Raw genomic sequence first — 16,331 nt, 5'->3', positions numbered from 1 at the left:
TGAGTGGGTGGATGAGTGAGTGGGTGGGTGAGTGAGTGGGTGGGTGGGTGGGTGGGTGGGTGGGTGAGTGGGTGGGTGGGTGAGTGGGTGGGTGGGTGAGTGGGTGGGTGGGTGAGTGGGTGGGTGGGTGAGTGAGTGAGTGGGTGGGTGGGTGAGTGGGTGGGTGAGTGAGTGGGTGGGTGGGTGGGTGAGTGGGTGGGTGGGTGAGTGGGTGGGTGGGTTAGTGAGTGAGTGAGTGGGTGAGTGGGTGGGTGGGTGGGTGGGTGAGTGAGTGAGTGGGTGGGTGGGTGGGTGAGTGAGTGAGTGGGTGGGTGGGTGAGTGGGTGGGTGGGTGGGTGGGTGAGTGGGTGGGTGAGTGGGTGGGTGGGTGAGTGGGTGGGTGGGTGAGTGGGTGGGTGGGTGAGTGAGTGAGTGAGTGGGTGGGTGGGTGGGTGGGTGAGTGAGTGGGTGGGTGGGTGGGTGAGTGAGTGGGTGGGTGGGTATGTGAGTGGGTGGGTGGGTGAGTGGGTGGGTGGGTGGGTGGGTGGGTGAGTGGGTGGGTGGGTGAGTGAGTGGGTGAGTGGGTGGGTGGGTGGGTGAGTGGGTGAGTGGGTGAGTGAGTGAGTGGGTGGGTGGGTGGGTGAGTGAGTGGGTGGGTGAGTGAGTGAGTGAGTGAGTGGGTGGGTGAGTGAGTGGGTGGGTGGGTGAGTGAGTGGGTGGGTGGGTGAGTGAGTGGGTGGGTGGGTGAGTGGGTGGGTGGGTGGGTGAGTGGGTGGGTGGGTGGGTGAGTGAGTGGGTGGGTGGGGTGAGTGGGTGGGTGGGTGGTTGAGTGAGTGAGTGAGTGGGTGGGTGGGTGGGTGAGTGGGTGGGTGGGTGGGTGAGTGGGTGGGTGGGTGAGTGAGTGGGTGGGTGGGTGAGTGAGTGGGTGGGTGAGTGAGTGGGTGGGTGGGTGGGTGGGTGAGTGGGTGGGTGGGTGGGTGAGTGGGTGGGTGAGTGAGTGAGTGGGTGGGTGGGTGGGTGGGTGGGTGAGTGAGTGGGTGGGTGAGTGAGTGGGTGGGTGGGGTGAGTGGGTGGGTGGGTGGGTGAGTGGGTGGGTGGGTGGGTGGGTGGGTGGGTGGGTGGGTGAGTGGGTGGGTGGGTGGGTGAGTGGGTGGGTGGGTGAGTGGGTGGGTGGGTGAGTGAGTGAGTGGGTGGGTGGGTGGGTGGGTGAGTGGGTGGGTGGGTGGGTGAGTGAGTGGGTGGGTGGGTGAGTGGGTGGGTGGGTGAGTGGGTGGGTGGGTTAGTGAGTGAGTGAGTGGGTGAGTGGGTGGGTGGGTGAGTGAGTGAGTGAGTGGGTGGGTGGGTGGGTGAGTGAGTGGGTGGGTGGGTGAGTGAGTGGGTGGGTGGGTGAGTGGGTGGGTGGGTGGGTGGGTGGGTGGGTGGGTGAGTGGGTGGGTGGGTGAGTGGGTGGGTGGGTCAGTGAGTGAGTGGGTGGGTAGGTGGGTGAGTGAGTGGGTGGGTGGGTGAGTGAGTGGGTGGGTGGGTGAGTGGGTGGGTGGGTGGGTGAGTGGGTGGGGTGGGTGGGTGGGTGGGTGGGTGAGTGGGTGGGTGGGTGGGTGAGTGGGTGGGTGAGTGAGTGAGTGGGTGAGTGGGTGGGTGGGTGGGTGGGTGAGTGAGTGAGTGGGTGGGTGGGTGGGTGAGTGAGTGGGTGGGTGAGTGAGTGGGTGGGTGGGTGGGTGAGTGGGTGGGTGGGTGGGTGAGTGAGTGGGTGGGTGGGTGAGTGGGTGGGTGGGTGGGTGAGTGAGTGGGTGGGTGGGTGAGTGGGTGGGTGGTTGAGTGAGTGAGTGAGTGGGTGGGTGGGTGGGTGGGTGAGTGGGTGGGTGAGTGAGTGAGTGGGTGGGTGGGTGGGTGAGTGAGTGGGGTGGGTGGGTGGTGAGTGGGGTGGGTGGGTGAGTGGGTGGGTGGGTGGGTGAGTGGGTGGGTGAGGTGAGTGAGTGGGTGGGTGGGTGGGTGGGTGAGTGAGTGGGTGGGTGGGTGAGTGGGTGGGTGGGTGAGTGGGTGGGTGGGTGAGTGGGTGGGTGGGTGAGTGGGTGGGTGGGTGGGTGGGTGAGTGAGTGGGTGAGTGGGTGAGTGGGTGGGTGGGTGAGTGGGTGGGTGGGTGGGTGAGTGGGTGGGTGAGTGGGTGGGTGAGTGAGTGAGTGGGTGAGTGGGTGGGTGGGTGAGTGGGTGGGTGGGTGAGTGGGTGGGTGAGTGAGTGGGTGGGTGGGTGGGTGAGTGGGTGGGTGGGTGAGTGGGTGGGTGGGTGAGTGGGTGGGTGGGTGGGTGGGTGAGTGGGTGGGTGGGTGGGTGGGTGGGTGAGTGGGTGGGTGGGTGAGTGGGTGGGTGGGTGGGTGAGTGGGTGGGTGAGTGGGTGGGTGGGTGGGTGAGTGAGTGAGTGGGTGGGTGGGTGAGTGGGTGGGTGGGTGGGTGAGTGGGTGGGTGGGTGAGTGAGTGAGTGGGTGGGTGAGTGAGTGAGTGAGTGGGTGGGTGAGTGAGTGAGTGGGTGGGTGGGTGAGTGGGTGGGTGGGTGGGTGAGTGAGTGAGTGAGTGGGTGGGTGAGTGAGTGAGTGGGTGGGTGGGTGAGTGGGTGGGTGGGTGGGTGAGTGGGTGGGTGGAGTGAGTGAGTGGGTGGGTGGGTGAGTGGGTGAGTGGGTGGGTGAGTGACTGAATTTTTAATATTTGGTGTTGATGTCTTTCAACAGAATCAACCACCACCACCGTCAACAACAACAACAACAACACCACCACTACAACAACAACACCACCACCACTACAACAACACCACTACAACACCACCACTACAACACCACCACTACAACAACAACAACAACACCACCACCACTACCACACCACCACTACCACACCACCACTACAACAACACCACCACCACCACAACAACACCACACCACCACCACCACTACCACAACAACAACTACTCCACCACCATAACAACACCACAACAACAACACCACTACCACAACAACAACTTCACCACAACAACAACAACTCCACCACAACAACACCACCACCACTACCACACTACCACCACTACCACCACTACAACAACACCACCACTACAACACCACCACTACAACCACCACCACCACAACACCACAACACCACCACCACCACCACTACAACACCACCACAACACCACCACTACCACAACAACAACTCCACCACCACCACCAAGATGTCTCTCTCCACGGCGTGTGTGTCGAGGTTGTTGCGTCAAGTGCCGGTCCTTTCACTCAACCACCACCACCACCAACAACTCCACCACCACCAACAACAACAACTCCACCACCACCAACACCAACAACAACTCCACCACCAACAACACCAACAACAACTCCACCACCAACTCCACCACCACCAACAACAACTCCACCACCACCAACAACAACTCCACCACCAACAACTCCACCACCACCAACAACTCCACCACCACCATAGTAGTGCTCATCGTAGTGGAGGTGGTGGTGGTGGAGTAGGAGGTGGAGTTGGTGGTGGAGTTGGTGGTGCAGGTGGAGTAGGAGGTGGTGTAGGAGGTGGAGTTGGTGGTGGTGGAGCTGGTGGACGAGTTGGTGTTGTTGTTGGTGGAGTAGGTGGTGGAGTAGGTGGACGTAGTGGTGGAGTAGGAGGTGGACGTGGTGGTGCAGTAGCAGGAGGTGGACGTGCTGCAGGTGGAGTGAGAGGTGGACTAGGAGGTGGACTTTCGTGCGTGCGATGGTTCGCGAGCCGGGAAGGACCGGGTCGACCCAGTCAGGGACTCGCGTCGGCAGACGGAGCTCGCGAGTTCGTCTACCAACTGCAGCCAGCAGAGAGGAGTCAGCTGCTCAGGGAGCTGAGTCACTTTGAGGATATCAAGGCTCAAGAAGGTGAGTGGGTGAGTGGGTGGGTGGGTGGGTGAGTGGGTGGGTGGGTGGGTGGGTGAGTGGGTGGGTGAGTGGGTGGGTGGGTGAGTGAGCGAGTTCGTCTACCAACTGCAGCCAGCAGAGAGGAGTCAGCTGCTCAGGGAGCTGAGTCACTTTGAGGATATCAAGGCTCAAGAAGGTGGGTGGGTGAGTGGGTGGGTGAGTGGGTGAGTGGGTGAGTGGGTGAGTGGGTGGGTGGGTGGGTGAGTGGGTGGGTGAGTGAGTGGGTGGGTGAGTGGGTGAGTGAGTGAGCGAGTTCGTCTACCAACTGCAGCCAGCAGAGAGGAGTCAGCTGCTCAGGGAGCTGAGTCACTTTGAGGATATCAAGGTTCAAGAAGGTGGGTGGGTGAGTGGGTGGGTGAGTGGGTGAGTGGGTGAGTGGGTGAGTGGGTGGGTGAGTGGGTGAGTGGGTGAGTGAGCGAGTTCGTCTACCAACTGCAGCCAGCGGAGAGGAGTCAGCTGCTCAGGGAGCTGAGTCACTTTGAGGATATCAAGGCTCAAGAAGGTGGGTGGGTGAGTGGGTGGGTGGGTGAGTGGGTGGGTGAGTGAGTGGGTGGGTGAGTGGGTGGGTGAGTGGGTGGGTGAGTGAGTGAGTGAGTGAGCGAGTTCGTGTACCAACTGCAGCCAGCGGAGAGGAGTCAGCTGCTCAGGGAGCTGAGTCACTTTGAGGATATCAAGGTTCAAGAAGGTGGGTGGGTGAGTGGGTGGGTGAGTGGGTGGGTGGGTGGGTGAGTGAGTGGGTGAGTGAGTGAGTGGGTGGGTGGGTGAGTGGGTGGGTGGGTGAGTGGGTGGGTGAGTGGGTGAGTGGGTGAGTGAGCGAGTTCGTCTACCAACTGCAGCCAGCGGAGAGGAGTCAGCTGCTCAGGGAGCTGAGTCACTTTGAGGATATCAAGGCTCAAGAAGGTGGGTGGGTGAGTGGGTGGGTGGGTGGGTGGGTGGGTGAGTGAGTGAGTGGGTGGGTGGGTGGGTGGGTGGGTGAGTGGGTGAGTGGGTGGGTGGGTGAGTGAGTGAGTTCGTCTACCAACTGCAGCCAGCGGAGAGGAGTCAGCTGCTCAGGGAGCTGAGTCACTTTGAGGATATCAAGGCTCAAGAAGGTGGGTGGGTGAGTGGGTGGGTGGGTGAGTGGGTGGGTGAGTGAGTGGGTGGGTGAGTGGGTGAGTGAGTGAGTGGGTGAGTGGGTGGGTGGGTGGGTGGGTGGGTGGGTGGGTGGGTGAGTGGGTGGGTGAGTGGGTGGGTGGGTGAGTGGGTGAGTGAGTGAGTGGGTGAGTGGGTGGGTGGGTGGGTGGGTGAGTGAGTGGGTGGGTGAGTGGGTGGGTGGGTGGGTGGGTGGGTGAGTGGGTGGGTGAGTGGGTGGGTGGGTGGGTGGGTGAGTGGGTGGGTGAGTGGGTGGGTGGGTGAGTGGGTGGGTGGGTGGGTGGGTGAGTGGGTGGGTGAGTGGGTGAGTGGGTGAGTGAGCGAGTTCGTCTACCAACTGCAGCCAGCGGAGAGGAGTCAGCTGCTCAGGGAGCTGAGTCACTTTGAGGATATCAAGGCTCAAGAAGGTGGGTGGGTGAGTGGGTGGGTGGGTGGGTGAGTGAGTGAGTGGGTGAGTGAGCGAGTTCGTGTACCAACTGCAGCCAGCGGAGAGGAGTCAGCTGCTCAGGGAGCTGAGTCACTTTGAGGATATCAAGGTTCAAGAAGGTGGGTGGGTGAGTGGGTGGGTGAGTGGGTGGGTGGGTGGGTGAGTGAGTGGGTGAGTGAGTGAGTGGGTGGGTGGGTGAGTGGGTGGGTGGGTGAGTGGGTGGGTGAGTGGGTGAGTGGGTGAGTGAGCGAGTTCGTCTACCAACTGCAGCCAGCGGAGAGGAGTCAGCTGCTCAGGGAGCTGAGTCACTTTGAGGATATCAAGGCTCAAGAAGGTGGGTGGGTGAGTGGGTGGGTGGGTGGGTGGGTGGGTGGGTGAGTGAGTGAGTGGGTGGGTGGGTGGGTGGGTGGGTGAGTGAGTGGGTGAGTGAGTGAGTTCGTCTACCAACTGCAGCCAGCGGAGAGGAGTCAGCTGCTCAGGGAGCTGAGTCACTTTGAGGATATCAAGGCTCAAGAAGGTGAGTGGGTGGGTGGGTGGGTGGGTGAGTGGGTGGGTGGGTGGGTGGGTGGGTGGGTGGGTGGGTGAGTGAGTGGGTGGGTGGGTGGGTGGGTGAGTGGGTGGGTGAGTGGGTGAGTGGGTGAGTGGGTGGGTGAGTGGGTGGGTGAGTGGGTGAGTGGGTGAGTGGGTGGGTGAGTGAGTGAGTGGGTGGGTGGGTGAGTGGGTGGGTGGGTGAGTGAGTGGGTGAGTGAGTGAGTGGGTGGGTGGGTGAGTGGGTGGGTGGGTGGGTGAGTGGGTGAGTGGGTGGGTGGGTGGGTGGGTGGGTGAGTGGGTGAGTGGGTGGGTGAGTGGGTGAGTGGGTGAGTGGGTGGGTGAGTGGGTGGGTGAGTGGGTGAGTGGGTGGGTGAGTGGGTGAGTGGGTGGGTGAGTGGGTGAGTGGGTGGGTGGGTGGGTGGGTGAGTGGGTGAGTGAGTGGGTGAGTGGGTGGGTGGGTGAGTGGGTGAGTGGGTGGGTGGGTGAGTGGGTGGGTGAGTGGGTGGGTGAGTGGGTGAGTGAGTGGGTGAGTGAGTGGGTGAGTGGGTGAGTGGGTGAGTGGGTGGGTGAGTGGGTGGGTGAGTGGGTGGGTGAGTGGGTGGGTGAGTGGGTGAGTGGGTGAGTGGGTGGGTGAGTGGGTGGGTGGGTGAGTGGGTGGGTGGGTGAGTGGGTGAGTGGGTGGGTGGGTGGGTGGGTGAGTGAGTGGGTGAGTGAGTGAGTGAGTGGGTGAGTGGGTGAGTGGGTGGGTGGGTGAGTGGGTGGGTGGGTGAGTGGGTGAGTGGGTGAGTGAGTGGGTGAGTGGGTGAGTGGGTGAGTGAGTGGGTGAGTGGGTGAGTGGGTGAGTGGGTGGGTGAGTGGGTGGGTGAGTGGGTGGGTGAGTGGGTGAGTGAGTGGGTGAGTGGGTGAGTGGGTGAGTGAGTGGGTGAGTGGGTGAGTGGGTGGGTGAGTGGGTGGGTGAGTGGGTGGGTGAGTGGGTGAGTGAGTGGGTGAGTGGGTGAGTGGGTGAGTGGGTGGGTGAGTGGGTGGGTGAGTGGGTGAGTGGGTGAGTGGGTGGGTGAGTGGGTGAGTGGGTGAGTGGGTGGGTGAGTGGGTGGGTGAGTGGGTGAGTGGGTGGGTGAGTGAGTGGGTGAGTGGGTGGGTGGGTGGGTGAGTGAGTGGGTGGGTGGGTGGGTGAGTGGGTTGTTGAGTGGGTGAGTGAGTGAGTGGGTGAGTAGTGAGTGAGTGAGTGAGTGGGTGAGTGAGTGAGTGAGTGGGTGAGTGGTGAGTGAGTGAGTGGGTGGGTGACTAAGTGGGTGACTAAGTGGGTGACTAAGTGGGTGACTAAGTGGGTGACTAAGTGAGTGGTGAGTGAGTTGTTGCTTTTCTTTCTCAGCTCAGATTGAACCTCAACCTCCAACCAGCGATCAACTTAAATACGGTGAGACACGGAGACACAGAGACACAGAGAGAGACACAGAGACACAGAGAGAGACAGAGAGACACGGGGAGAGAGAGACACGGAGACACGGGGAGAGAGAGACACGGAGACACGGGGAGAGAGAGACACAGAGACACGGGGAGAGAGACACGGGGACACGGGGAGAGAGAGACACGGAGACACGGGGAGAGTGAGACACTGAGACACGGGGAGAGAGAGACACAGAGACACGGGGAGAGAGAGACACGGGGACACGGGGAGAGAGAGACACTGAGACACGGGGAGAGAGACACTGAGACACGGGGAGAGAGAGACACTGAGACACGGGGAGAGAGACACGGAGACACGGGGAGAGAGAGACACTTAGACACGGGGAGAGAGAGACACTTAGACACGGGGAGAGAGAGACACTTAGACACGGGGAGAGAGAGACACTTAGACACGGGGAGAGAGAGACACAGAGACACGGGGAGAGAGACACGGAGACACGGGGAGAGAGAGACACGGGGACACGGGGAGAGAGACACGGAGACACGGGGAGAGAGAGACACTGAGACACGGGGAGAGAGAGACACTGAGACACGGGGAGAGAGAGACACTGAGACACGGGGAGAGAGAGACACTGAGACACGGGGAGAGAGACACGGAGACACGGGGAGAGAGAGACACTGAGACACGGAGACACGGGGAGAGAGAGACACTTAGACACGGGGAGAGAGACACGGAGACACGGGGAGAGAGAGACACAGAGACACGGGGAGAGAGACACGGAGACACGGGGAGAGAGAGACACTGAGACACGGGGAGAGAGACACGGAGACACGGGGAGAGAGAGACACGGGGACACGGGGAGAGAGAGACACTGAGACACGGGGAGAGACACAGAGACACGGGGAGAGAGAGACACGGGGACACGGGGAGAGAGAGACACGGGGACACGGGGAGAGAGAGACAGGGAGACACGGGGAGAGAGACACTGAGACACGGGGAGAGAGAGACACTGAGACACGGGGAGAGAGAGACACTGAGACACGGGGAGAGAGAGACACGGGGACACGGGGAGAGAGAGACACAGAGACACGGGGAGAGAGACACTGAGACACGGGGAGAGAGAGACACGGAGACACGGGGAGAGAGACACTGAGACACGGGGAGAGAGAGACACGGAGACACGGGGAGAGAGACACTGAGACACGGGGAGAGAGACACGGAGACACGGGGAGAGAGAGACACGGAGACACGGGGAGAGAGACACGGAGACACGGGGAGAGAGAGACACTGAGACACGGAGACACGGGGAGAGAGAGACACTGAGACACGGGGAGAGAGAGACACTGAGACACGGGGAGAGAGAGACACGGGGACACGGGGAGAGAGAGACACTGAGACACGGGGAGAGAGAGACACGGAGACACGGGGAGAGAGAGACACGGGGACACGGGGAGAGAGAGACACTGAGACACGGGGAGAGAGAGACACAGAGACACGGGGAGAGAGAGACACTGAGACACGGGGAGAGAGACACGGAGACACGGGGAGAGAGAGACACTGAGACACGGGGAGAGAGAGACACCGAGACACGGGGACACGGGGAGAGAGAGACACTGAGACACGGGGAGAGAGAGACACGGAGACACGGGGAGAGAGAGACACGGGGACACGGGGAGAGAGAGACACAGAGACACGGGGAGAGAGAGACACTGAGACACGGGGAGAGAGAGACACGGAGACACGGGGAGAGAGACACTGAGACACGGGGAGAGAGAGACACGGGGACACGGGGAGAGAGAGACACGGGGAGAGAGAGACACGGGGAAACGGGGAGAGAGAGACACAGAGACACGGGGAGAGAGAGACACTGAGACACTGAGACACGGGGAGAGAGAGACACTGAGACACGGGGAGAGAGAGACACGGGGACACGGGGAGAGAGAGACACGGGGACACGGGGAGAGAGAGACACAGAGACACGGGGAGAGAGAGACACTGAGACACGGGGAGAGAGAGACACAGAGACACGGGGAGAGAGAGACACTGAGACACTGGGAGAGAGAGACACTGAGACACGGGGAGAGAGAGACACTGAGACACGGGGAGAGAGAGACACTGAGACACGGGGAGAGAGAGACACTGAGACACTGGGAGAGAGAGACACTGAGACACGGGGAGAGAGAGACACTGAGACACGGGGAGAGAGAGACACGGGGAGAGAGAGACACGGGGACACGGGGAGAGAGACACGGAGACACGGGGAGAGAGACACGGGGACACGGGGAGAGAGAGACACTGAGACACGGGGAGAGAGAGACACTGAGACACGGGGAGAGAGAGACACGGGGAGAGAGAGACACTGAGACACGGGGAGAGAGACACGGAGACACGGGGAGAGAGACACGGGGACACGGGGAGAGAGAGACACGGAGACACGGGGAGAGAGAGACACGGAGACACGGGGAGAGAGAGACACGGAGACACGGAGAGAGAGACACGGGGACACGGGGAGAGAGAGACACTGAGACACGGGGAGAGAGACACGGGGACACGGGGAGAGAGACACTGAGACACGGGGAGAGAGAGACACGGGGACACGGGGAGAGAGAGACACGGAGACACGGGGAGAGAGAGACACTGAGACACGGGGAGAGAGAGACACGGGGACACGGGGAGAGAGAGACACTGAGACACAGGGAGAGAGAGACACGGAGACACGGGGAGAGAGACACGGAGACACGGGGAGAGAGAGACACGGGGACACGGGGAGAGAGAGACACTGAGACACGGGGAGAGAGAGACACAGAGACACGGGGAGAGAGACACGGGGACACGGGGAGAGAGAGACACTGAGACACGGAGAGAGAGACACGGAGACACGGGGAGAGAGAGACACTGAGACACGGGGAGAGAGAGACACGGGGACACGGGGAGAGAGACACGGGGACACGGGGAGAGAGACACTGAGACACGGGGAGAGAGACACGGAGACACGGGGAGAGAGAGACACTGAGACATGGGGAGAGTGAGACACGGGGACACGGGGAGAGAGAGACACGGGGACACGGGGAGAGAGAGACACGGGGACATGGGGAGAGAGAGACACGGGGACACGGGGAGAGAGACACGGAGACACGGGGAGAGAGACACGGAGACACGGGGGGAGAGAGACACAGAGACACGGGGAGAGAGAGACACTGAGACACGGGGAGAGAGAGACACGGGGACACGGGGAGAGAGAGACACGGGGACACGGGGAGAGAGAGACACGGGGACACGGGGAGAGAGAGACACTGAGACACGGGGAGAGAGAGACACGGGGACACGGGGAGAGAGAGACACTGAGACACGGGGAGAGAGAGACACGGGGACACGGGGAGAGAGAGACACAGAGACACGGGGAGAGAGAGACACGGAGACACGGGGAGAGAGAGACACAGAGACACGGGGAGAGAGAGACACTGAGACACGGGGAGAGAGAGACACGGAGACACGGGGAGAGAGAGACACTGAGACACGGGGAGAGAGAGACACGGGGACACGGGGAGAGAGAGACACTGAGACACGGGGAGAGAGAGACACGGGGACACGGGGAGAGAGAGACACGGAGACACGGGGAGAGAGAGACACTGAGACACGGGGAGAGAGAGACACTGAGACACGGGGAGAGAGAGACACTGAGACACGGGGAGAGAGAGACACGGGGACACGGGGAGAGAGAGACACTGAGACACGGGGAGAGAGAGACACGGGGACACGGGGAGAGAGAGACACGGAGACACGGGGAGAGAGAGACACTGAGACACGGGGAGAGAGAGACACTGAGACACGGGGAGAGAGAGACACTGAGACACGGGGAGAGAGAGACACGGGGACACGGGGAGAGAGAGACACTGAGACACGGGGAGAGAGAGACACGGGGACACGGGGAGAGAGAGACACGGGGACACGGGGAGAGAGAGACACTGAGACACGGGGAGAGAGAGACACTGAGACACGGGGAGAGAGAGACACTGAGACACGGGGAGAGAGAGACACTGAGACACGGGGAGAGAGAGACACTGAGACACGGGGAGAGAGAGACACTGAGACACGGGGAGAGAGAGACACTGAGACACGGGGAGAGAGAGACACGGGGACACGGGGAGAGAGAGACACTGAGACACGGGGAGAGAGAGACAGGGAGACACGGGGAGAGAGAGACACGGGGAGAGAGACACTGAGACACGGGGAGAGAGAGACACAGAGACACGGGGAGAGAGAGACACAGAGACACGGGGAGAGAGAGACAGGGAGACACGGGGAGAGAGAGACACTGAGACACGGGGAGAGAGAGACACGGGGACACGGGGAGAGAGAGACAGGGAGACACGGGGAGAGAGAGACAGGGAGACACGGGGAGAGAGAGACACGGGGACACGGGGAGAGAGAGACACAGAGACACGGGGAGAGAGAGACACGGAGACACGGGGAGAGAGAGACACTGAGACACGGGGAGAGAGAGACACTGAGACACGGGGAGAGAGACACACGGGGACACGGGGAGAGAGAGACACGGAGACACGGGGAGAGAGAGACACGGGGAGAGAGACACGGAGACACGGGGAGAGAGAGACACGGGGACACGGGGAGAGAGAGACACGGGGACACGGGGAGAGAGAGACACGGGGAGAGAGACACGGGGAGAGAGACACGGAGACACGGGGAGAGAGACACTGAGACACGGGGAGAGAGACACTGAGACACGGGGAGAGAGAGACACTGAGACACGGGGAGAGAGAGACACTGAGACACGGGGAGAGAGAGACACGGAGACACGGGGAGAGAGAGACACTGAGACACGGGGAGAGAGACACTGAGACACGGGGAGAGAGAGACACTGAGACACGGGGAGAGAGAGACACGGAGACACGGGGAGAGAGAGACACTGAGACACGGGGAGAGAGAGACACAGAGACACGGGGAGAGAGAGACACAGAGACACGGGGAGAGAGAGACACAGAGACACGGGGAGAGAGAGACACAGAGACACGGGGAGAGAGAGACACAGAGACACGGGGAGAGAGAGACACAGAGACACGGGGAGAGAGAGACACTGAGACACGGGGAGAGAGAGACACAGAGACACGGGGAGAGAGAGACACGGGGACACGGGGAGAGAGAGACACAGAGACACGGGGAGAGAGAGACACGGAGACACGGGGAGAGAGAGACACTGAGACACGGGGAGAGAGAGACACGGGGACACGGGGAGAGAGAGACACTGAGACACGGGGAGAGAGAGACACAGAGACACGGGGAGAGAGAGACACGGAGACACGGGGAGAGAGAGACACTGAGACACGGGGAGAGAGAGACACGGGGACACGGGGAGAGAGAGACACTGAGACACGGGGAGAGAGAGACACTGAGACACGGGGAGAGAGAGACACAGAGACACGGGGAGAGAGAGACACAGAGACACGGGGAGAGAGAGACACTTAGACACGGGGAGAGAGAGACACTGAGACACGGGGAGAGAGAGACACGTGGACACGGGGAGAGAGAGACACTGAGACACGGGGAGAGAGAGACACGGGGACACGGGGAGAGAGAGACACTGAGACACGGGGAGAGAGAGACACGGAGACACGGGGAGAGAGAGACACTGAGACACGGGGAGAGAGAGACACGGGGACACGGGGAGAGAGAGACACTGAGACACGGGGAGAGAGACACGGAGACACGGGGAGAGATAGACACGGAGACACGGGGAGAGATAGACACGGAGACACGGGGAGAGAGAGACACGGAGACACGGGGAGAGAGAGACACTGAGACACGGGGAGAGAGAGACACGGGGACACGGGGAGAGAGAGACACTGAGACACGGGGAGAGAGAGACACGGAGACACGGGGAGAGAGAGACACTGAGACACGGGGAGAGAGAGACACGGGGACACGGGGAGAGAGAGACACTGAGACACGGGGAGAGAGAGACACGGAGACACGGGGAGAGAGAGACACTGAGACACGGAGAGAGAGAGACACGGGGACACGGGGAGAGAGAGACACGGAGACACGGGGAGAGAGAGACACGGGGACACGGGGAGAGAGAGACACGGGGACACGGGGAGAGAGACACGGAGACATGGGGAGAGAGAGACACGGAGACACGGGGAGAGAGACACGGAGACACGGGGAGAGAGAGACACTGAGACACGGGGAGAGAGAGACACGGGGACACGGGGAGAGAGAGACACGGGGACACGGGGAGAGAGAGACACGGAGACACGGGGAGAGAGACACGGAGACACGGGGAGAGAGACACGGAGACACGGGGAGAGAGACACGGAGACACGGGGAGAGAGACACGGAGACACGGGGAGAGAGAGACACTGAGACACGGGGAGAGAGACACGGAGACACGGGGAGAGAGACACGGAGACACGGGGAGAGAGACACGGAGACACGGGGAGAGAGACACGGAGACACGGGGAGAGAGAGACACGGAGACACGGGGAGAGAGACACAGAGACACGGGGAGAGAGAGACACTGAGACACGGGGAGAGAGAGACACTGAGACACGGGGAGAGAGAGACACTGAGACACGGGGAGAGAGAGACACTGAGACACGGGGAGAGAGAGACACGGGGACACAGAGACACAGAGACACAGAGACACGGAGACACGGGGAGAGAGAGACACGGAGACACAGAGACACAGAGACACAGAGACACGGAGACACGGGGAGAGAGAGACACGGGGAGAGAGAGACACGGGGAGAGAGAGACACGGGGAGAGAGAGACACGGGGAGAGAGACACGGAGACACGGGGAGAGAGAGACACGGAGACACGGGGAGAGAGACACGGAGACACGGGGAGAGAGACACGGAGACACGGGGAGAGAGAGACACGGAGACACGGGGAGAGAGACACGGAGACACGGGGAGAGAGAGACACGGAGACACGGGGAGAGAGACACGGAGACACGGGGAGAGAGAGACAGAGACATGGGGAGAGAGAGACACGGGGACACGGGGAGAGAGACACGGAGACACGGGGAGAGAGAGACACGGAGACACGGGGAGAGAGACACGGGGACACGGGGAGAGAGAGACACGGGGAGAGAGAGACACAGAGACACGGGGAGAGAGAGACACTGAGACACGGGGAGAGAGAGACACGGAGACACGGGGAGAGAGAGACACGGAGACACGGGGAGAGAGAGACACTGAGACACGGGGAGAGAGACACGGGGACACGGGGAGAGAGAGACACTGAGACACGGGGAGAGAGAGACACTGAGACACGGGGAGAGAGAGACACGGGGACACGGGGAGAGAGAGACACAGAGACACGGGGAGAGAGAGACACGGGGACACGGGGAGAGAGAGACACTGAGACACGGGGAGAGAGAGACACTGAGACACGGGGAGAGAGAGACACGGGGACACGGGGAGAGAGAGACACGGGGAGAGAGAGACACGGAGACACGGGGAGAGAGAGACACTGAGACACGGGGAGAGAGAGACACTGAGACACGGGGAGAGAGAGACACGGGGACACGGGGAGAGAGAGACACAGAGACACGGGGAGAGAGAGACACGGGGACACGGGGAGAGAGAGACACTGAGACACAGAGACACGGGGAGAGAGAGACAGAGAGACACGGGGAGAGAGAGACACGGAGACACGGGGAGAGAGAGACACGGGGACACGGGGAGAGAGAGACACGGGGAGAGAGACACGGAGACACGGGGAGAGAGAGACACGGTGACACGGGGAGAGAGAGACACTGAGACACGGGGAGAGAGAGACACGGTGACACGGGGAGAGAGAGACACGGGGACACGGGGAGAGAGAGACACAGAGACACGGGGAGAGAGACACTGAGACACGGGGAGAGAGAGACACTGAGACACGGGGAGAGAGAGACACTGAGACACGGGGAGAGAGAGACACTGAGACACGGGGAGAGAGAGACACGGAGACACGGGGAGAGAGAGACACTTAGACACGGGGAGAGAGACACAGAGACACGGGGAGAGAGAGACACGGTGACACGGGGAGAGAGAGACACTGAGACACGGGGAGAGAGAGACACGGAGACACGGGGAGAGAGAGACACTTAGACACGGGGAGAGAGACACAGAGACACGGGGAGAGAGAGACACGGTGACACGGGGAGAGAGAGACACTGAGACACGGGGAGAGAGAGACACGGTGACACGGGGAGAGAGAGACACTGAGACACGGGGAGAGAGACACAGAGACACGGGGAGAGAGAGACACGGAGACACGGGGAGAGAGACACTGAGACACGGGGAGAGAGAGACACAGAGACACAGAGACACAGAGACACAGAGACACGGGGACACGGAGACACGGGGAGAGAGAGACACGGAGACACAGAGACACAGAGACACGGGGAGACAGAGACACAGAGACACGGAGACACAGAGACACGGGGAGAGAGAGACACGGAGACACGGAGACACAGAGACACAGAGACACGGAGACACAGAGACACGGGGAGAGGGAGACACGGAGACACTGAGACAGAGACACGGGGAGACAGAGACACGGGGAGACAGAGACACAGAGACACGGAGACACAGAGACACGGGGAGAGAGAGACACGGAGACACTGAGACACAGAGACACGGAGACACAGAGACACGGGGAGAGGGAGACACGGAGACACAGAGACACGGAGACACGGGGAGACAGAGACACGGAGACACGGAGACACAGAGACACGGGGAGAGGGAGACACGGAGACACTGAGACAGAGACACGGAGACATGCGGAGAGAGACACGGGGAGATGATTTTGATGATGATGTTGATGTTGTTGATGTTGATGTTGTTGTTGTTGTTGATGTTGATGTTGTTGTTGATGTTGATGTTGTTGTTGATGTTGATGTTGTTGTT

At 61.2% G+C, this 16,331-nt stretch overlaps 1 protein-coding gene across 1 annotated transcript in view; it reads left to right on the top strand.

Annotated features, from left to right (window-relative positions):
- Window positions 1–5,724: 5,724 nt before the first annotated feature.
- The window catches only part of TMEM65 (transmembrane protein 65), a gene marked incomplete at both ends in the record, with an annotated part of 52,512 nt that continues 41,905 nt past the window's right edge, over window positions 5,725–16,331 (top strand). Inside the window, 2 exons of the mRNA XM_078885495.1 lie at window positions 5,725–5,809; window positions 7,379–7,423. Of these exons, the coding sequence (XP_078741621.1) occupies window positions 5,725–5,809; window positions 7,379–7,423 (130 nt within the window). The remainder of the gene's footprint in view (window positions 5,810–7,378; window positions 7,424–16,331) is intronic.

The sequence above is a fragment of the Lampetra fluviatilis genome, unplaced genomic scaffold (assembly GCF_964198595.1).
Source record: "Lampetra fluviatilis unplaced genomic scaffold, kcLamFluv1.1 SCAFFOLD_508, whole genome shotgun sequence".
NCBI lineage: Eukaryota > Metazoa > Chordata > Hyperoartia > Petromyzontiformes > Petromyzontidae > Lampetra > Lampetra fluviatilis.
Note: the sequence above shows the minus strand (reverse complement) of the source record. Positions and strands in the feature narration are given on the sequence as shown.